Here is a 22672-nt window from a genome sequence, read left to right on the forward strand (position 1 = left end):
TTAACCATGCAGCCAATCCCAGCTCAAAATTCACCAGAGTTTCAAAATGCATGAAAACATTTTGTCTGCCCTAGGAAACTTCATTTATATGAACAGCTCTGAGCATAATTGATGTGATGTTTAATATGTGGACAGCTGATAGCCTATCTATACTAGAGCTTACAATGTTGCTAAAATTTGTTCAGCCAAACTGATGTTAGAAACAGTGAGAAATTTTTTTAGAAAATTTTCCTAGTATAGAAAAGGAACTAGTTAATATGAAAATGCACCCCCAGCTAAATCAAAATTTCACTGATATAATAATGTTCATGTGAAACATCACATGTTCACAGAATCTGCAAACTCAAAAAACTGCCAGTGTTGAAATTTAATATCTATGTTTAGTTTTACATTGAATATCATGCACAGCCCCAACTAAATCTTATCAGTAGAGTATCTTTATTTGTGCTACAATGTAGAAAAACCTCTAGATTAACACTTCATGAGCCAAATATGTTATGGAGATGACATAGCTGATGGCCAAAAACAAAAAGGGGAGAAAATATAAGTGCCATCAACCAGCAAAGTTTGGTGCTCCTGGAAGAAGGAAAGTTACTGTGAGAGTCATTACTATGACAGAAAAGGTCTATAGAGGTTTTAAGGGGTATAAAAGGCAGTACCATCAGAATAACATGGCAAAAGTCTCCAGATAGAGTGTGCTGCAGAACTCCAAAATTGTTGTAATACAGTCAGATAAGAGAGAATAGATATGAATACACTGCATCAATTTTCCTCTCATTTACATTGGTTCTACACCTGGCTGACTGCATTCAATGGAATTACTTTTTATTTAAACCAGTATAACTGAGAGAAGAATCAGGCCCATTTCTTTAAAGGTGGCAGTTTGGAATCATACATGCATGATAGAATTGTGTCCAAAACCAAAAATATCTTTCAGAATTAATAATTGAATGTTCATGTTAATATCTTTCATAATTTCTAAATTGCTTGTGTTTTTTGTAAGGATTCAAACAATATTCAGAGGGTTTCTGACAAAAGTGCTCCTCATGCTGTAGTGCTGCATGATTTTCCAGCAGGTGAGTGCACATAAATAATACTAATAAGTGTATAGTTTGACTAATAGTGTAAAATGTGCTTCCAAAGCAGAGAAGAAAATAGTCAAAACTTTTTATCTGTTCTTTGGAACACAGGTTTAAAAGGCATGTAGCGTTTTGATTTTCACAGGAATTTGAAATGTGGTACAGTTGCAGAGCCCAAGTTGTTAAGTTTGGATCTAGACTTGCCGTGAATGTGTGGATGTTCTGATCCATGGTTTTAGCTCAGACCAATTTTGAGTTAAAGCTTACATGTCAAACCGTATACCTATGTTAATAAAGACTTTTTAAAACTGATTCAACTTTTGGGTATGGTATATATTTAATAAGCTTTTACTTAGAGAAATTCACTGCATTTAACACTAACTGTAACTGAAATTATGCTGTCTTACAGAGCATGCTGATGATTTGGACCTCCATTCTGGAGAGACTGTTTATCTTCTGGAGAAAATAGATAATGAGTGGTACAGAGGAAAACTCAGGAATCGCACAGGGATATTTCCTGCCAACTTCGTTAAAGTGATTGTATGTAGCCCATTTCCATTGAAATATAGCGTGTTCCACTCATGTTCATGATCAAGGCCTAATTTACCTTCTCTCCTGTGCATTTTATTCCACTTGTTATCCAGGTAAATTTTGTATCAGTGCACAGAAGAGAGATCAGTTTGTTTGTGTGATATTAGAAATCTACTTAATCTTGCAACTCTGCCCAACCATTATAGATATGATTCTCATGTTAATTTAAAGTCAAGTGAGAGAATTGCAGCTGTTACTTAAGAAATGCTATAAATCACCCCGACCAGATTCTGTTCTGTTTCGTCTGGGAAAATTCCCATGGGAGTTTCCCTGGTGTTACAGAGCAGATTATTTTAAACAGCTACACTTAAGCAAGAAGCTGCAATTAAGCTACACTTAAGAAGTCCCATCAAGGATTTGCATTCAATTATTTGAGTATTGGGATACCTTCAACCCTCCCAAGATGTGCACCCTGATGTGGTATGCTGATATTGAAGTATGTTTTAAAAATTGCAGCAGACAAGTTTATTTTGGAAAAACAAAAACAAAACCTCTTGAATGATGCAAGTCACCAATAAAAAAGCTCCCAAAAGAAAACAAATTTAGAACTCCTAAAAGGAAGGGTCACTTTATACAATAAGGGTAATCAAACCAGTAGTGAGGAAGTATTGAGGAGATAACACCATGGCTGCAAATTTTTACAGGATAGCCTGCTCAGTGCGAAGAGACCTGGATAAGGGAATCTGAGACATGGGACCTAGCAGACACAGTTTTTCTAAGGACTTGTCTACACTTACAGCACTGAAGCAGCTGGGTCACCGTGGCACTTAGTGAAAATGCTGCCTATGCCAACAAGAGAGCTTCTCCCATCAGCGAAGGTACTCCACTGCCCTAAGAGGTGGCAGTCATGTTGATGGGAGAAGACTTCTGTCGACATAGCGCTGTGTAGACTGGGAGTTAGATGGGTATAACTATGTTGCTTTGGGGATTTTCCACACCACTCAGGCCTGGTCTAGACTAGATGTGATAAATCAACCTCTGCTGGATCAGTCGCTGCCCACCGATCCAGCAGGTAGTCTAGACAAGCCCTCAGAGGTGTAGTTATACCAACATAAGTTTGTAATGTAGACCAGGGCCTACTGATAGTGGCATAGAAACTTCCACTTCATTTATGTATCTTTAGTCATCCGGTGGATAGTGTACTGATCAAGGAAGTCAAGAGATCTGGATTCCATTCCCAGCCCTGCCATTTCTGTGGGCTTATTTATGTGGACACTTAATGTCAGATTTTAAACCAGTTTAGTTAAAATAGTGCCAAAGGCTTTGTGGACACGGTGATTTTGGTTTAGCTCAAGTCCATTATCAAGTCCATGATCAAGGCCTAATTTACCTTCTCTCCTGTGCATTTTATTCCACTTGTTATCCAGGTAAATTTTGTATCAGGAATCAACTTTAGCTAGTCCAAAATTTTGTATTAGGAATCAACTTTAGCTAGTCCAAAATGTTCATACAGTGTTCCACCATGTTCAGACAGTTTTTTACACTGGTTTAACTAAACGGGATTAACATCACACCTTAAGTTACACATGCACAACTTACTTTTGGAACTGCTGCTACATTAATAACTTTGGGTATTTTCTAACCATCATGAGGGAGTTGTACACAAGAGACTCTGATTCTGTTTTTTAATGGCTTAGATTAGTGAGTTTTAATATGCTCAATACCATTACTGAATGATAAATATTGTCATAGCTGGGAATAGTGAGATGGGGCAGGGGTGTTACTCTCGCACAGGACTAATATTGAGATTTGTGAGGTAAACAGACTGCACCTTTCACCTTCTTGTTTCTAAGCAAACATTTTGTAATTCACAATTTGATTTCTATTGATGGCTAACTTTTAAAAACAAAGTTTTATTCTGTTTTAAAACAGTAGAGTGAACATCATGGGCCAAATGCAGCAGTGGTGTAAACATACACAATCTTGTTTGAAACAAGATTATGTTGACATGAAATAGGTATCTTTTAGTTTGTGTCAGCGGGGTCTACTTGGAGCAGTTAGAGTACTCACGCTCCTCTAATTGTGGGGCCCTGTATAGACAAGCCCAAAGTCAGTGGAGCTGCGCCAGGCCGGCATTTGGCTCACTCTGTCAGACAATACTGGAATTGTTAGACAACATACTGTGGGATCCAGTAGCTAATAAATAAGGGGAAAATGAACCTAGGAACGTGTTCCTGAGCTGCTCCCCTTTTAATTTTTTCTGTGTACTCAGGAATGATTCTTACATACTAATATTTAATTTTGAAGGTTTTATTTTATTTTTAAAAGGGAATTGAACTTTTTTAGCACTAAAAATATTTTCTTTACAGTTTGGAAATTAACAAAAAAAACCGGTTGGGAAGAGAGAACACTTTATTTAAAAAAAAAAACAGTTAACAGAGATAATCAGCTCATTGGGGCCAGAGATTCAGTACTGATACAAGGGCCAATTCTCTCTCTATCTCATAATGTTAAGCTGGATATCAGCATGAGGTCTAGGCATCAAATAATAATACTTAGCATTTATGGTACACTTCAAACATTATCTGAAAGTAAAGCATGGCCCAATCCAGCACCCACAGATGTTCAATGAAAAGACTCCCATTGATTAGTGAGGGACTTGGGTCAGGCCATCAGTGAGTAGTGACAGAACCAGGACTACAAACAAGGTCTTTAGACTCCCAATCTTATGTTTACTCCACTAGGCCATGCTGCGTATTTTGCAGCTCTCTTGTGTGACAAGAGATCAGATGACTGTGATTATATTTTTAAATAAAAACTTAAAACCATACACATGCAGGGTCCCTTAGTGCACAGCCTACAGCTCCAAATGGGATAAGGAAGAGGGCTTTTGGTGACACTTAATCTCTTTTTGCATTCTGTCTTTGCATGCAGACTGAAGTACAATTTGAGACATGTTTGTTTATTTGGGGTACGGATGGCAAAATCTGGATGATCAAAGCCCGGAATGGATATTTCTAAATATTGCACTAGCAGATAATAGATTGCAATATCAATTATGAGCCTGGAGCCAAAAGCAACAGTGTGTAGTAGCATTCAATTCCATTTTCTGCCAGTCAACAAAGAGGACTATTGCTATTAAAACACACTGTTAGTAATGGAAATTATGAAACGTTGTTTGTTTCCATAATGTTGAATAGCAATGATGATGGGCCCCTGGCATCAAAGAGTTAAGTGATTATGTCAAAACAGTAGCAGCACCACCACCACCCCCAGTGTAGCCAATGATCAGAACATTCCCTTGATTATGTAGTGCCATGTAGATAGAGTGACCAGATAGCAAGTGTGAACAATTGGGACAGGGGTGAGAGGTAATACATGTCTATATAAAATATAGGCACCTATATAAGACAAAGCCGCAAATATTGGGACTGTCCCTATAAAATCAGGACATCTGGTCATTCTGTGTGGCATCTGCAGCTGAAACTGCAATGTAATTGACTAATTTGAATGGAGAATATGCTAATTTTAACATTAAATATGCTAAATTTATGCCACTGTAATTTTAAGATTGATTGTGTATTGTTTTGTTTTTTTGGTCTTCTCATTATTAGATTGATGTTCCAGAGGAAGAGAACAGGAAAAAAGTATTGTTTTCATCGCCATATATTAAGTGAGTTTCATACACATTGTTGCTCTCTTTTTAATCTTGACATATATGAAAAACAAATAAGCAGACGGATTATGTTTACTTCAGATTTACAGAGGCATTAGAGTTAATTTAGTCAAATTCTGATGCACCAATATTTTAGTTTATGCTGTTTAATTTTTGCAAACTAGGAATATTTGAATAAGAATCTTTCAATTTTTCGTCTCATTCATATGAAATTAAGCACTAATTACTGTAAAATAGAACAAATATTCCTGAAAGATGACTCAAAACAATTCAATTTTATTTTTGGCTGGAATATAAACAACAGACTGAACTTCACAGATTCAAGAAATGGTAGATGATATTGACTTTGAAATCAATCTGCTTTTTTGAGATACTGAGAAGAGCTACTTCTAGGGGTTGATGCTGAGAGGGTCTGTGAACCTACCAGTCCCATCAATTGCATGTGCTTAGCACCTCACATGATCAATTATTATAGACTTATTTTAATACAGAAAGACTACGAGAGGCAGTATCATTCCTGCTGCAAATGGATACAACTTGATTTCAGTTGCATTCTGTAGTATCATTTTTGGACAGTCCTAGTTTGTTGACTTACATGATTGTTCACTTGCAAAGTGAAAAACAAAATGAAGCAGAGCTGGGTTACACAAAACAGTCTGAGCCTTTCCCTTAAAGGTAAGATTAAGAAAAAAATAATTTCAAATTAATAGAACTATTCAAACTCCACTTTTCTGGCAGCTTTGAAAGTCACAAGAAAAGATCAGCAGTAGCAATCTGATTTTAAAAGTCCCTCCCTCCATATTACCCTCTTTAAAAAAAACAACAAAAAACTTTTAGCTAAATAAACTGAAAAATTTAGAATTATGAAGAAGGGTGACCAATACGTGATCAGGGTTCAAATTATATCACAGAAAGAGGTGGGGAGGGGGCAGGGATTCCTTTTTACAGCTATGTGACAATCTGCTGAGGTTCCCAAAACTGTGAGTTTCTGTGTTGCCCCCTCAGACTCAGTGTAGCAGCAGCAGCAAAGTTCCCACTTGCTATGTATCAGCTCTCCGACACACTGGCTTGTCTGCCTTGCCAGCAAACTTTTTAGGATTCTGCCAGTGCAAACCTTGTCTCGCAGGTAACAATCAGTGAACCCCATTCCCATGTTCCTCATAGACGTCTTTCTTCAACACTCTCACAAAAACAAGTTCACTGGTCCTTTAACAAGACAGTACACAGTAGCTTATTACGTTCAATGGGGTTAACCAAGTCTATTTCAATCGAAGCATTGAGTTGGTGTATGCTATAAGTAAAACAGGTTTGTTAACAAAAGGACACAGATTTAAGTAATATCAAATATAAGGAATCAGGGTAGAAGCAAACAAAACAGGTTACAAACAAAATAAAATATGCTTCTAAGTCTAAAACTACTTAATATACTAGTGTCTTTTCTTCAAAGCAGTTTTTGTCACCATAGTCTTTCTTCCTGCATGGCTGGCTTGACCTTTAGCCAGGATCCAGCACATGGAGCTGAAAGCACATGGTTTCTTTGATTCCTAAGGTGAAGAATAACTAAAGCGTTCACTCCCCTCCTTATAGTCCAGTAAACCTTTGAAATGTGTTATTTTGAAGTGTATCCTCAGATAAAGTTCCTTTCCCCGCTGGGTGTGGACACCATGCTGTCTGGTATAGATTCTGTGCTGGTTCCGCCCTTGCTGGTGATTTTTAAAATGCAAATTATCCCATCCTGCAACCTCTGATACAAGTGACTAGCCCATTGAATTTGGCCACATCTGATCTGAGATGTTGGCCTCTTTCCATTGTCTGGAGAAAATCCGTTTATGAATTCTCCCTGACATCCCTGGTTTAAACACATTTTTGTCACATATTTCCAGCACATCTTTACAGTTCTTTGACTATACATTCATTGTGCAAGAATATTAATGATCAGTGAGTTATTAGTTTTCCAGTGATATATTACAAGCCACCTTTTGGGAAAATAGCATGATAACAGAATGCAATCTGGCATGAGGAGCTCTTAGGGTCAAAGCCTCCTTCACCCTGTAGGGGTGGTACTAAATGATTGGTGCATTCAGTGATTTAAATATTGCTCCACAGCCACTTTATGTTCCAGTTAAATGAAAAAAATTGAATTGTGTGTGTGGTATCCTGCTGTAAATTGTAAAGCTGTCAGGGGCATTGACTTTTTTTTTTCCCCCCCTACATTAAGAGTTTATATTTTCTGAAATCCACCATGGAAAAATAAAGCTTGTCCCAATAGAGGAAAAGGTTTTAGGGGGCAGAGATGTGTGAATCTTAGTATACTATTTAAACAGCATTTCACAGTGGCTCATCTATCAAACAGACTAAATAAAAATGTGATTACAGCCATTGCTGATGTGTGTCCCCCATCCCATCCCTTCCACTGAAGACTGACTACAGGCCGTCCAGCTGTAAAAAATGTTTTAAAAGCCTATGTTGCTCAGTTTTTTGTTTTTTAATGTGGCTTCCATGGAATTAAGACAGCATTACTTTTCCTTTTTTGTGTATTTCTTAACTTGGAAATATTCTATGGGCCATCTTCTTAAGTGTGCAAAATATGAGTGGACAGGGGCAAAGTGGCTTCAAGTCATCTTTCCAAACCCCTGATCCTGGGCAGGCCAGCCAGGATAGTCCTGATGCAATTGAAAGCAGCTCTCCAGGACCAAGGTGCCGGCTAGGGATCAGCCACAGCACTGCACACACCACCTCACTCCCTCCCACTCTTAGCGTCCTACATCTTGCTACTCCCCACTTGCCATACACCCTACTGAGAAGCAGGGATTGGGTATTGGAGATCTAGGCCTATGGATAGTTTGTACCCATATAGGGCAGCTTTGTGCCTGCTTTGTGCTGTCTAAATATAACCTTTAGGCCCTTATTTTTAACCATCTTGGCCAGAAAGATATCAAAATGGTGGGTTTTGCTTCATGATAACTATTGTGAGTATCCTATGCAATTTGTTCTGGCTATGTAATGCCCAAGACAAGAAGTGAAATGACAAAAATATTAAAATTAATATGTAAAGCCAACTCATTCTTTTGTGTTTGTGCAGGGGCCCAAGATGCGTAGCTCGGTTTGAATATATCGGAGACCAGAAAGATGAACTAAGTTTTTCAGAAGGTGAAATTATTCTTCTTAAGGAATATGTAAATGAAGAATGGGCCAGTGGAGAGCTGAAAGGCACATCTGGAATTTTCCCCTTGAACTTTGTGGAAATTATTGAAGATCTGCCTGGATTAGGTACAATATATCAGCACTCTCTAGGTGTATAACTGGAATAGAGTCAGTGTATAACATTTAGTATTGCATGTAGGTAGTATGACATAATGTATGAGGAGCTGGAAAGAAAAATGCACTTTATTTAGGAGGACTACTAAAAATGAGGAAAGGGATTAGTGAAAACAAGAGACAAAAATGAAAGAGGACAAAAGTGAAAATTGAAAGGAAAATTAGCCTTTTGAAGAGAAGCCAGTTGTTGAATACAGTAAAAGCTGTGTTATCTGGCACTTTACCAGCTGGAACGCTCTATAAACTGGCATTTTTTCATCTTTAGTGGCAGTCTGGCTGGCAGCCTCCCTACCTGGCTCCACGTGGCTGCACAGAAGCAGTGACATGTCCTCGCTGCTCCTAGGTGGAGGAATGGTCATGAGGTGTTTGGAGTGCAGGAGGGGGCATGGGCTAAACTCCCTCCCTCTTAGTTAACCGGAAGTTTTCACTTACCAGCACCTCGCATACCCCCAACATGCTGGATAAAAAAGCTTTTACTGTAATATGGTGTCACAAAATGCTGTTCTTGATTTTCACTTCCTGGCCAACATGTTGAACTCACATCACATGAAATTCTGAAGAGCAAGAGCAAATATTTGAACTGTTTATACTTTATTATGTAGGTGTAGGAGCACCACTGAAGAACAAGACGGAGAGTTCTGCTTGTCTTTCTCAGGTAGGCTACTGGAATTCAATACACTGAAGCCAAATTAACAAGAGTAAATTGCATAAGATAAATTTTCATAGTGATGCATAGGGAGATCAGCTACATAACTTTCATCGAAATTAGTAGGCATTATTAAGCATCTTATTCTCAGTGCATTGTGTAAATAATTACTCATAAAAACCTAAATGGCAATTGATGATATCATTCAGTTAGCAGGAAGTCATCAGACATTGTTCTTACTCTTATTTCCTTTGTTTAGGCAATTTCTATTGTTCAGTCTCTTGTGATTTGTTGAGCTACTGTAGTTTAGTTTAGTCTGCTTTTAAATTTGTAATGGGCATTAGATAGTGTCTTTTGTTTGTTATCCCACCTCTAAATATATTAAAAGGGGAGGCAGACAGTATGAGACAGGAGTAACCCACGTGAAAGTTTCTTAAATTGGATGATCATTGAAATGTTATTCTAATCTACAACTGTATAGAGCACATATGGTATAACGGTTAACACAGGAGTGTCAGATTCATTTGTGGGAAGGGATTAATTCTTTGCTTAATTAAGGTCTGTGGGCCTGCTTATACATTCAGCACTCTGTGCCCCAACAATTCACAGTGGAATATCTGCTGCTTTCACCAGTAGTTCAGACAGCGATATGGTATATGGGCTGTATGTAATATCTAAAGTTAGCTCTTACTAGTTCAGTGCCTTCCTGTAACATTCATCATTCAGTAAGAAAGTCAGCTGCTATTCCTGCCTTTTATCTTCTTTACAGGGCCAGCTCCAGGGTTTTTGCCACCCCAAGCAGCAGGGGAAAAAAAAAAAAAGCCACAATCGTGATTGGCAGCAGCTCCACCGCGCCACTTTCTTCTTCGGTGGCAGGTCCTTCCCTCCAAGAGGGACCCACCGCTGAATTGCCGCGGAAGAGCCAGACTTGCCGCCCCTTCCCCTTGGCCGCCCCAAGCACCTGCTTGCTGAGCTGATGCCTGGAGCCGGCCCTGCTTCTTTCCCTACCTTTGTGAGTCTTCTCTGTTCTTTCTTCCACATTTCCTTCTCTATAGTAACTCCTAGTTCCCAACTCAGTGGACTCTACTCTCATTTATCCCCTAGATGAAAAAAATGATCCGTGATTACATAGCTAATGGTGGAAGGAAAGTTTTGTCATTGGCCTTTAAAGATGACACTTCAATCAGATTAATAAGGGATTGAGCAGTTTGCGCTGAATCACTTATATACTGTTCCCAGCTGGAAGGTTCCAGCCCTCATAGCTGCAGAGAGAATTTAATTAATTTATGAAAACTTAGATTATGGACAATCTGAATATGCCAGGCAGGTCCTATCAATACATTATACGAGCCATGCATTTCCTAACTGAGTTAAAACAAAAGAGTAGGAGTCAGGGAGATCATGAGGCTTAAATTCAGTTGAGCCAGTTGATTGTGTGGCTTTGGTACAAATTACCCCTTCTCTTTCCTGTGTTCATTTTCATTCAGCAGAGCCTCCTTGAAAACCAGCTTCTGTGGCAGAGTGACACTTTCCGGAGTTAATAAGAAGTGACCAGGGGGACAAAACAATAATTTTCAAAATCTCCTTTTCAGGCTTCTAAGAGATGTCTAACAGGGAGAAATTACAAAAGTAAAACATGCGCACACGAAAGATCATATTCAAAATTTGCTTGACTCTCTTCCTTTCAAAGCACTGTACTAAGAAAAGGATTGTGCACCTCTACAAGCATCGTAAACCAAGTCTGGATTCACAATATCCTCTGTAGACTTTGCAAGTCAGGATTGTTATAACCTCCCCCTGCCCTCTTAACTTTGATACTCTGTGTGTTAAACCAATTAAGCAAATATAATATTATGGAAAAAAAAATAGATCGTATTCATGTGGGTTACCCTTCCTGTCTAAATCTACTACTCCACCCAAGTCTCTGTTTTAAAATAAACTTGACATTTCCTGCAAACAGATCTGTGTTTGTTTACTTTGACAGACTGATAGACATTCTGGAGAGTGGTGTGAAGCGCTTCATGATTTTACAGCAGAAACCAATGAAGATTTATCCTTTAAAAAGGGAGACTACATCCAGATATTGGAGCATGTGGACTCAGAGTGGTGCAGAGGGAGACTGGATGATAGCGAAGGCATTTTCCCGGCAGTTTTTGTTCAGACCTGCTCAAGTACAGTATTTCTAGTGGAAGATAAATTCTCATTTTTTAAGCCAAATCCCTGTGCTCATAATGATGATTGGTGCTCTGGTTCCTAGAGTGATGTAATTAGCTAGGTATATCTGTAACACTAAGCAATACTACAGTGACATGCCATTGCCTAGAGATCAAACTAGACCTTGAACCAACATTTTCCAAATAATGGCACAGAGTCAATCTTTACAGCTGAATAGACACCATTAGAGATGAGAACTTTGCTCTAATTTAGTTTGCATTTGAAGCTGATCTTTGCATCAGTAAACAATATCCAGGTTTAATTACTGCTTGGAATGTTTAGTGTTCCCTGTACTCTAAAGTAATACTAACATCCGAGAGGAAAGCCAGGTTAGTTCTGGCCTGGGCTTTCACTGAGGTAAAACCATTGTCTTCAAATTAAATCTACAGTTACAGCTGTCCAGTGCTATAGCCTTCAGTGGGGTTTCACAGGTGTAACTGAAGGCACTGAGTCAAGTTGGCAGCTGTATGAATTAGTGTAGTTCCACTGAAGATTTGGCCCATAATTTGTGGACAGTGGACTTGCACTGATGGCCCTGTCCAAAAAACTAACTTACTCTATTCTGTTTAATTGAAGAAACATGAGCAGGAAACCAGTCTAGTTCACTCTAAGAATGGAATTAGTTCTCTATGGCTAACAGTAGCCAAAAGCAGTAAAATTTTAGGTTTTTTCCCACTCAATTAAATACCTGTGATTCAGAATATACAGAAAGTAAGGTGGCTTTACATAGTCCGTTTCAGAGTTTGATACTGTTACCTACTGCTCCATTATTGTATACATTACATCAGGGTAGTCAATTATTTTTTGTCAAAGTCCAGGCTCCAGAAAAAATAAAAAATAACACTTACCATAATAAAAATATTTCAGGGTCCATTCAAAAGCATCTGGAAGTCCAGATTTGGCCTGCTGTCTTCCTACTGAATATCCCTGCATTACATTTTCCAGTTAGGAAGAGAAAAGTCCAACTACTCCCTGTAAAACTTCAGTTAATGAAAATGGTTAGGTAGGTCAGCAGTGGGACAAGCTCTTGACTCAAACTCTGAAATCCCCTTCCTATAAAATGAACTCATTTCTACTGCAGAGGAAACAATCAATCTGTAAGGAATATCAACGGCAGATTTCAGCTGAAAGTTGTTTAGTTTTTATAGTGGTAGAAGTTCATTTCTCAGCATAATTATCTTATTTTATTATATTGTGACCCATGCAATATGTAGGATTTATTGCAGTTGTGTTCCACACTATGTACTAATAATGCACTCTGTGAATGTAGGGAGAGAGAGAATCCAAGCACTGAAAACTGTTATCTTAATTCTCTTTACAAAATATTTGTTAAAATATAAAAACAATTTTTAATCACTTGTGTTGTCGATTGTTACACAGCTGGAGTAAAGACAGCACAGTCTCCAGGATGCAGGAAAGGAAAAGCCAAGGCTTTATATGACTTCCAGGGAGAAAATGAGGATGAGCTCTCCTTCAAGGTAAATATCTTAGTCATTGCTGTTAGCTCACAAACTTTGAAAGAAATAGAACAGCACCCTATTGAGAAAGCAGATTGTATGGAGCAGACCAATTGAGCTGAACCTCATCTACCTTAGAAACACAGCTAGAAAAGGTAAACTGGAAATAAGGCCAAATCCTGGGACTGAGAGAGTGAAAGGGGCACAAAGATGGCATAACACTCACCTTTGAAATCTGCTGCCCTGTGTCAGTCCAGTTCTGTGGCATAAATCAGAGCAGGTTATCAACCAGCCCCAAGGGGTTGAAACAACAGCTGTGTGAATCCATGAAGGAATAGTGAAGCCTCATCCATGCCAGCCATGCTTCTGTGGTAGCAGTAGGGTGGTTGGCAAAGGAGCGGTTACAATTAATCTATATCCCAGGAAGATTCACTTTGCAGTGGGCTGATCCTCCTTTGGCTGGTTACGTTGATCCCAGGCTGCCTGGCCAGAGTTACCACATTCAGATTTGAAAGTTACAAGGTCAATAAAGTAACAGTTTACAATAGCCTCATCTCAAACATCTACTCAGCCTCTGTCGTGCTTAGAGCTAGCATATCCACCTCTGCTAACAGTGCAAATATAATTGTAGCAAGTACTAGGAAAGCCCACATCCAGGTACTCTTCATCAACATTCCAGTAAGATCACTAATATTAGATTAACCTGAGACTCAGCAGCCAAGTGGTTATTTACTGAAAATGAATCAATTGTTTCAGAACACTTGCAGTACATGGACTGACCACAACATGTCTCTTCCCAAAGGGAAAAGTTGAAAATCTGCATGCTACAAAAGGGCTATTTTATGGTACATCCCAGCAGGGTACCTGACATCATGAGGGTATATCACAGACTAGGATTTGCTCCTGGATCTTTGTCTATTTACTGGGGATCTTTCCAAAATGTTAACTTTTTGATGTGTGGTAAATATAAATAGTTACAACTATCAGAAGTCCCAAATGTTTGTCTGTACCTCTGTTAATGTGGATGTTTTTGGCTTTTCTATAACTTTACTGTGACTTCTGTCAGAGTACAGCTGTTTTTTCAATATATTTTATTTATTTCCAAAGTCAGAGAGTAGTTTAACAGGCTCAATTTGTCAAAGTGACTTTGTTGCACTTCTTAGAAAAAAGGTAAAATGAAGTTTTCTGACCAGATGCATTCATTTTCAGTTGTATCAAAAATTAAAGATCTGATCGAATAGGGCACCATAGAATTTCTCACTGTGCCTAGGAAGCAGAAGACAGGATGAAATATAGGAACATAACAGTAGTAGCAACAGCACCTACACCCAATGATGGTCGGCTCTTTAAAATACATTTAGTACAGTGTGTATTTGGGTTTCCTGAGATGTTTTCACAGCACAGCATGCAGTTGTGACATTGAATACCCAGCAAGCAGTATGCCATTTGATTTTCTGACCGACTATTTGAAGAGCTAAAGGATGTTACCAAGAAGTAGTGGGTCTATAGTATATCAGAACCAATGACCTAGATAGTGAGGGAACTTGAAACTTAAATTGGTAAGACCTGCATAGACATTCAAAGCAAGATCAGATGACTAGTAATCTCAAAAATACTACCTTTTACTGTGCCTAAAGAAGATCCTATGTGAGCACTTGAGTTTTATGTTCTTGGGAAACTACAGGAGCAGAGTATTCTAGACTAAAAGCAGAACCAATGTACTGGAAGAAAGGACAAGACTATGGGAGAATAAGCATGGGACAAAGCATGATAAAAATAGGAACAAAGAATAGTAGATCAGACAGTACTAATTCTAGTCCACTTCATACAACCTGTTAAACTCTTCAGACCATTGTGCCACACTTTTGGGAACCATAATGAGGAAAATCTCAAGGAGTGAGTGTCAGGGGTGGATGACCAGAACAATAGGGGTCTGACACTTAGCTTGTAGCAAAGAGCTGAAAAGGAATTGTGCTTACTAGAAGAAAAAAAAAACAACAGTTAAGAGAATATATTTCCCTGTTCCATGACATCAAAGAAGTTTAAGTGGTTCATCAGCATATACTGTTATACATACACACCAAAACTCAAAGAGCTAGATCCAAAAAGAAATTTAGGCACTTAACTGTAACTTTAGGTACCTGACTCAAAAAAATTAGATTTTCAAAATCCCTGCTCAGCTATTATGACCTTGTTTCCAGGAACCTAAGTTTCCAGTGATAAAGTTCTTTAGATGCCTAAAAATCCACTGCTAGCCAGGTACACAGCTGCTTCAGTCCAGGCACCTAGCTCATGCCTAAGTCCTGGTGGGATCTGCCAATTAGGCATTGCCCCACTTATTTTGCCTAAGGGGCCCAGTGTGATAGACATGCTCAGAGGCCTGCCTGATTTGGAGCATGAATTTGAACCAGCACGTCCCATTTCTCAGAACAGAGCCCTGACTATGAGATATTCTGAGATAGGTGTCTCCCAAGTCTGTGAAGATGTTTTATTTTGTATAAATGTAAAGTTAGCAACAGATGCCAATATTTTATAGTTCTCTGTATAAATCTAAGTTTTATGAAGGTGAATTTGTTACTGCTTCTCCCTCTAATCCCATATCAAGCTATATATGAGCAGAAAAGATTCATCATTGCTCATTTTCTTACAGGCAGGTGATATGATAACAGAGTTGGAACCTGTAGATGAAGACTGGATGAGTGGAGAAGTACAAGGCAAATCTGGAATATTTCCCAAGAACTTTGTTCAAGTTCTATAGGCATCATAAGGATGGAGCTCAGTTCTGTTCACTAGGCATATGGAAGCAAATGCTTATCTTAGCACAAAGGCACATTATACTTCAGCAGACAAAGAACTACCATCTTTTTTGTCACTTGAGTTAATACTTTGACTATCAAATATGATTTGCACTATAGTCTCTAGAAAGAGAACCACATCATATATAATAATTTCCAGAAACACCAACATTTGCTGTGACAACAAAACTTAGTCATACTTTGTGAATGTTCCACATGAGCTAGCAAACAGAATTTCCACAGGATTTTTAATAGTTTCCAGGTAGGGAAATTAAATGTGGTACAATATCTTACAAATTAAGTGAACTGCATTCTAGTAGTTGACCTGATCTGGTATTCATTTATCCTGCATACAATTTGCATAAATTAAGATTGTTTAATAGGCTTTTTAGAAATGCATTTATTTTGCAGATTAAGTATTATTTTAAATATATATATATATATACACACCACATTTTTGATTTTCAGATTTCACTACTGCTTGAGTTAATATCCTCATTAGCAATAAAAAGCAGTTGTTTTAGGATTGAGAGGATAAAGGATCGACACTTTGTAGAGTTTGTCATTTCATATAGGGGATACCAAAGTCTAACAAGCAGGAGGATCAAAAGGCTAAGAAAACTTCACTCACTTAATAGTTTCTCCATCTTTGAAAGGGTTGAGTGAACATGTGGAGTTCAAGGGTTTTGTACTGGAAGAGTTCATAAAACTAGAATGAACTCAATCTTTTTTACTGAACAGTGATTACGCCTGTCAGCCCCCAACACATTTTTCTAGTTAAAGGGAAACCTGCTCTGTGCACCAGGGAATAGATGAAAAATCACTAACATTTAAAAACAAAAAACCCTCACCCTGTGGTTGGTTCAAGCTAGTGCCCCAGGAAGAGTGTTTTCCTATTAGAGACTCTCATATTCACACCCTGATCCAGTCTCTAGGTTTGTCTGTCAGTCTGCTTGCCTTTAATTTATTTTTTTTAAGATATTTTTTCCTTGTCAATTTTAGTTTCCCTTACACAGAAACAAACCCAATTCCATTCCCATTTCAGCTTAACATTCAAACCTGACAGTGTTTGAAATTAGCAAAAGAAGCTTACCTATCCGTTCTATAAACCCCCAGCACCTTTCACCCCGGCTGCCATTCTTGTTTTGTTTCTTTCAGTTAAATAGTTCATTTTAATAAGAATACTTCACAGCCTTATGTCTATGAGTGAGAACAACTAATTGAGGTATCCACTGAAAAAGTTATTTTCTATAAATCACCTAACTAACCTAAGATGTAGCATTATAAATCATCTGTCAAGGCATAAAGCAGCAGACACCAAGAGAAATTATCCTAACAGGCACAAAGTTTTTTGTTTTTGTTTTTTTAACAAAAACAATGCAAAAGTATACAAGTTAAATTACATAGACTAAATAAGTCTGATATTATACATATTTCCAGATAAGAATACCGCATTCTGGAAACCAACACTTTCCAGAATGTTTGACAATAGCTCCATATTAAACAAATTAATTGTTAATCCACCTCCCATTCTGGGCTGATGTGTACTGTAAAAAAACAAACGAAACATTTAATCTTCATTATATTGCAGTTTGTTCTATACGTGTTCCATGGCATCCTATTTCCCACATGAGCAACTGGCCTCTTTTTGTATTCTCTGACGAACAAGGCAACTGAATAAAGTGTGTGTGTACTATATCTGAGGATTAATAGGTGCAGGTGGCAAATAAAAAAAGCCAGGCTTTTCAGAATCTCTTCCCATCAGAAAAGTACAGCATAGGGTAAAAGTCAGAGCATCAAGGTGTTGATTCAGCATTGATCATTTAAAGTTTGGAGACTATGGAGATCTTTTTAGCAAGTTCCATCTTTAATATCTTGATTTAATGTTGAAATCTAATACAGGCCTCTCTACTACTATCTCTCATCCTACGATGCTGCTTTCCCCCTGGGCTTATAGAAAGGCTGCTCAGATACTATAGTAATGGACTATAAAAACCCTGATAAAATACAATGGACATTAGAATCAAAACTTGCCTTTTTAGTTCATGGATGAAAAGGACATTTTTATTTTATGTGCCCAAAAAGTAAATTCTAATTCCACTTAATGATAAACCTGTATGTACTTTTTTGGAAAAGTCTTCTTCCCTTTCAATTGAAGAAAAAAAAAATTATATATATATATAGTGTTGTTTTACAGTATGGGTGCAATGTCAAAGGTTTAAGCAAAATGGACTTTTCTCACCATGGCTGTGCGCCAATGCAATTGGTAAACCGCCTGTAAATATTTTTTAACAGTAGAACTAGTAAAAATAAGAACTTTATAAAAAACGACACTTAACTTACTTCCTCCAAATGAGATACCTAAATCATTGAGGAGGAAGATAAGGTATTAGTGTGCAATGTTTACTTACTATTGACTTTGGGCTTGTCTACATGGGGGATAATGGGCTCCATAGTACACTTCAGAAATCACATCCCTTATGTGCTGTGCATTAGTTGGTCTGTGTAGACATTACTGGTGCTCTTTAATGCAGTGCTGTTTCAAACAGTGCTACATTAAACCATACTAGTGAACCTTTACCATGCACCAGCAGGGTCTACATGGAGACATTGATTTCTAAAGCACATTAACATGGGCATATCTCACACACCCCCATAGCTCACATTACCTTGAGGTGTAGACAACCCTTTAAATATGTCAGTTCTCTAAAGCTTTGATACAAATATTTTTGAACCAATAGTGAATTTATAGATTTTTCCAAAAGAAAAAAGGGTGTGTGAAGATTTGGCTATATTGGCCTATTAATAATTTTTACCACTTTAATTAAATGCATGACAGCCATTACATTTCAAACTTTTTAAATAAACATCTGTTTAATTGAATAATCCTTGTATTTTATTTTGTAACTCCAAATACTAAATCAGGAAATTTATAAGTGGTATCATGTTTGCTATAAGGATAAAATGGCTGGAAGCTGCAAATTGAGAACAATAGCGCCATCTAAGGGCTTTTTACATTATTGTAGCTTTGCCAGTTCAGAAAATTGCTTTAAATTTCAGTCCCTTGATAAATTTAAATTAACTAATCTGTTTTGCAAAAAAATCTCCTTTACTGTTAGACAATATCTGTGCCCACAAAAGTTTTCACAGAAAGTCTAAAATCCCTATTGATTACAAAGATGTAATTCAGCAGAAAGGGGAAATAAAAAGGGGAAATTCCTGTGAAAATCCTAAATTACAGTTGCAATTAATATGAAAGATTATGCTATCTTGAAATTCAATTAGGGACTATGATGCATTAATATGATATAGAGTGGTTTTCCTAAGCTCCAGGCTGTTAGTGTTTTGTTAAATTATCCACAGTGAAAGTAGCATCTTTGTGACAGAATACGTTTTTCTGTGATTTTTATATATAATGAATATAGTACAAAAAAATTTTTACATTCTGGAAGTCCAAATTTGTCTCCAACATTATGGTACCAGTATAAATTAAATTTGTATTTAATCAATAAATTTTTATATGCATGTCTGAGTCACATCTGAGTCTGTATTTACCTTTAACTCTCAATAATTCTGATTTAATGAAAGGATTGATATCTTTAAATACGTGAGGTTATGTTCAGTTAACATGGTCTATAATGCAATAATTGCTTTGTCTGGTGAGCTATAGTTTTAGGCCTGGTCTACACAGATCTTATACCAGTATAAATATTTCCATTAGGGATTTAAATAAAAATCGTACACTGTATAAATGTACCTTACACCAGTAGTCAATATTTTGGAAATAACTGCACCTTTGTCCCTCCATGGTCTGTTCAATAGACCAGGCCTCTAGCAATCTCCTCTCTATTGGAAATGTCACATGACTAATGCTACAATTTTGTCACCGAGATTGCAGAAGTCACGGTATCCATTACTTCTACAGACCTCAGTGACTTCAGACCTGACGGCTGGGTTGCACCACCTTCCACAGCAGCAGGTATCCCCACCACAGCGGGGCAGGAGGACCCCCTCCCCATGCAGCTTCTGCCGCCGGGGAGGGCACAGGGGGACCCTGGATCTCTGAGCCACCCTGCCCCTTCCAATTTTATCAGATATTTTTAGTAAAAGTCAGGACAGGTCACAGGCTTTCGTGAATTTTTTCTTCATTGACCATGACTTTTACTAAAAATATCCATGACAAAATCTTAGCCTTACACAACTCTCTCCATCCAACCCAGGGATTTAAGCTGCAGTTCAAGAGCCTGCCAACCACATTTATAAGTTCTCTAATGCCTTAGTCCAAAAAACAAAATAATAAATTGTCTAAATGAATGCTAAGCTTACCAAATGTCACCCAAATTCCACAGGGGAACACTGTTAAATTCCAAAGTCCTTCAAACTTTACAGCTGAGTTTGCCCTCTTGTTTAACAGTTTGTGTCAGTTTTTAGATCAAGTACTTCTCAGTCAATTTCAGCTGAGCCTGTATATCAAAAGCCTCTCTCTATCTTATGGAACTCAGCCAGAACCAGTATATGCAGTTCACCTAGCATTCAGAAGTTCTCCGGAGTTGCTTACCTGTCCCAGGGTCTGTAGTAATTACCCACACACATGCTGGTTTTAGTTCTGGAGGGAGTTAGCAACTCATGGAGCTGGCATGCAATCCCTGGCTCAGAGCTACAGGTAACTTTAATAAAGTTGAAACAATACTCTCAAAGATGTTGCCTGTGTCTATAGCACCTGTCACACGTGGATGGCTTATCTTCCTTCCTGTGGAGGAATACAGCTATATTGCTAAAGCACTCAGTGGTTTAACTGCATCTATACTACTGAGGTTGTACAACATTATCTGTATTGTTTTAATTATACCAATACAACTTGAGTCTCAGCAATCTCAGTTGTAGTTGGATTGTTGTAAACAGGTAAGAATACAAAGAGTGATCACTCATATGTGCTTTAATACACAGGCTAATAAGTAAAAAGGCTAATAGCAGGAGAACTAGATGGTTCAGGGGATTGGTAACAGGATACAGAGTGTCTTTCACTAGAAACAACTGGAAATTACTATCACTTGAGTAGCCTATATGGAATGAATGGAGAAGTTTCACTCTAATTCCCAGTAAACAGGCATCTCTAAAGCCATTACAATTAGCACCCTTGTTAGTAGAACACATAGCAAGGATGGAAATGGTCAGGGCAATTAAACTAAACTTGAAATCCCACTTTCTGTTCTGTTTAAACAACTTTGGTCCTCAGGACTGTCAATCCAATACCCCATGAACACTAAATTCATATATTAACATTTTTACTTTGGAAAGAAAGGTAATCATTTCTATTCTATACAATTGACAAGACAAAATCAGGTTCATGGCTTTTTAGATTACCTTGCACCACTTCTTTGTAGTGGTATCTTCTAGACATTTTACCAGAATAGTCTGACTTTCAGCACATTTCAGATTTACTTTGAAGAGACCAGCCAGCACTCAATGTTTTGGTATTCCAGTAACTACATCCTGTATAAAGCCTGCAGAAATTCTGTAACAGTACCCTCAGAATTCTCCGAAGTTCCACCATGCAGCTGTTGAGAATTAAGAACAATTCTTAAGATCTAATTTGGCAAATACCCTTGCTGCTGTCAAATAGTCAAGTACCCTGAACTCTTGCAGTTCCAACTCAATTTAATCCTGTTTCAGACAGGTCTGAAGTCCATCAGTCCTGGTATCTGTAAGGTTACCCACCTATTCAAAAAATTTTAGCTGGCCCTGCTTTGTGCCACACAAAGAAATAAGTTTATTTTAACATTGCTATCATAACTAAACAATACAGTTGGATGTCTCTTCCTACTAAATGGCAATCTGGTTCCCTAGTTTAAATAATTGTTGCTCAAGTATTTAGTAAGAATATTTCTACCAAGGATTGCAAATCAATCTGCAGAGCTCACTCAACTCAGTTATGCCACTTTGTAAGCTTTGTTTTCTCAGTCACAAAAATCAGAGAAATGTAGGATTGGAAGGGACCTTGATAGGTCATCTAGACCATCCCCTGCACTGGGGCAGGACTAAGTATTATCTAAATCATCCCTGGTTTGCCTAACCTGTTCTAAAAATATCTTTGGTGATGGAGATTCCCCAACTTCCTTAGGTAGTTTTTTCCAGTGCTTAACAACCCTACCTTACCCTTATGTTAGGAAGTTTTTCCTAATGTCTAACCTAAGTCTCCCTTGCTGCAATTTAAGCCCATTATTTCTTGTCCTATCCTGAGTGTTAAGAACACTATCACCCTCCCTGTTCAGAACAACCTTATAACCCCATTCTGGCTTCCACCAGCATTTATTACAACCAGCAAGATCCCTGTATGGCAACACTGTTGTGTTATGTATTCTAACTGTATATTGTGTTATAGTATTTTAAAAAATTGTTCACAATCACCATTTTGAATTCTGTAAAGTTGTTTGGGAGCCATGTTGGTCTCCCTTCTTGTTCGACTTTTGGCGCCCTTTTTCTGTAAGGCGGGAAAAGATTGGTCACGTGATCCGGCAATTCTGCTCGGAGACGAGAGTATATAAGCTCCTCTCATATGCTATAGGATACTGTCCATCATGGTGGCAGCCCATGTCTGCATCGGTCATTGTGAGCAGTCTCTAAGGGGCAACACATCAACTCACCACTACTTACCTGAGATTGAGGGATTCTGGTCCAGCAGCCGATCTGATCTGTGTTCCTCCTGTACACATCACCAGGCACAGCAGAATGTCCGGGTCGTCCACTGCACAAGGGCTGAGGCAATCAATCAGTCAGACACAACCCTCCCTCTGTGACTGGCGTTTCGGCTGTAAAGTATAGATTTATGGACTGTTAGTCCTATGATGGGTTGGATCACAGAAACCCCCTTGGGAGCAGCCACCTGATGTGCCAAGACTTCTTCTACTCTTGCTTTCCCTGCCAGCTCAGGACTCCAGCACCCTGTCTTTCTGAGC

The 22672-nt window shown here is 38.2% G+C and overlaps 1 protein-coding gene across 7 annotated transcripts in view; it reads left to right on the forward strand.

Annotated features, from left to right (window-relative positions):
- Window positions 1-19254, forward strand: part of SH3D19 (SH3 domain containing 19) — a 169797-nt gene extending 150543 nt beyond the window's left edge. For all 7 annotated transcript variants that reach the window (XM_030563551.1, XM_030563544.1, XM_030563545.1 and 4 more), the window contains 8 exons: window positions 1004-1076; window positions 1489-1619; window positions 5225-5283; window positions 8369-8556; window positions 9207-9259; window positions 11235-11421; window positions 12845-12942; window positions 15572-19254. In XM_030563551.1, the coding sequence (XP_030419411.1) occupies window positions 1004-1076; window positions 1489-1619; window positions 5225-5283; window positions 8369-8556; window positions 9207-9259; window positions 11235-11421; window positions 12845-12942; window positions 15572-15679 (897 nt within the window). In that variant the 3' untranslated portion in view covers window positions 15680-19254. The remainder of the gene's footprint in view (window positions 1-1003; window positions 1077-1488; window positions 1620-5224; window positions 5284-8368; window positions 8557-9206; window positions 9260-11234; window positions 11422-12844; window positions 12943-15571) is intronic.
- Window positions 19255-22672: the final 3418 nt, after the last annotated feature.

This window comes from Gopherus evgoodei, chromosome 5 (assembly GCF_007399415.2).
Source record: "Gopherus evgoodei ecotype Sinaloan lineage chromosome 5, rGopEvg1_v1.p, whole genome shotgun sequence".
In the NCBI taxonomy this organism is placed as follows: domain Eukaryota; kingdom Metazoa; phylum Chordata; order Testudines; family Testudinidae; genus Gopherus; species Gopherus evgoodei.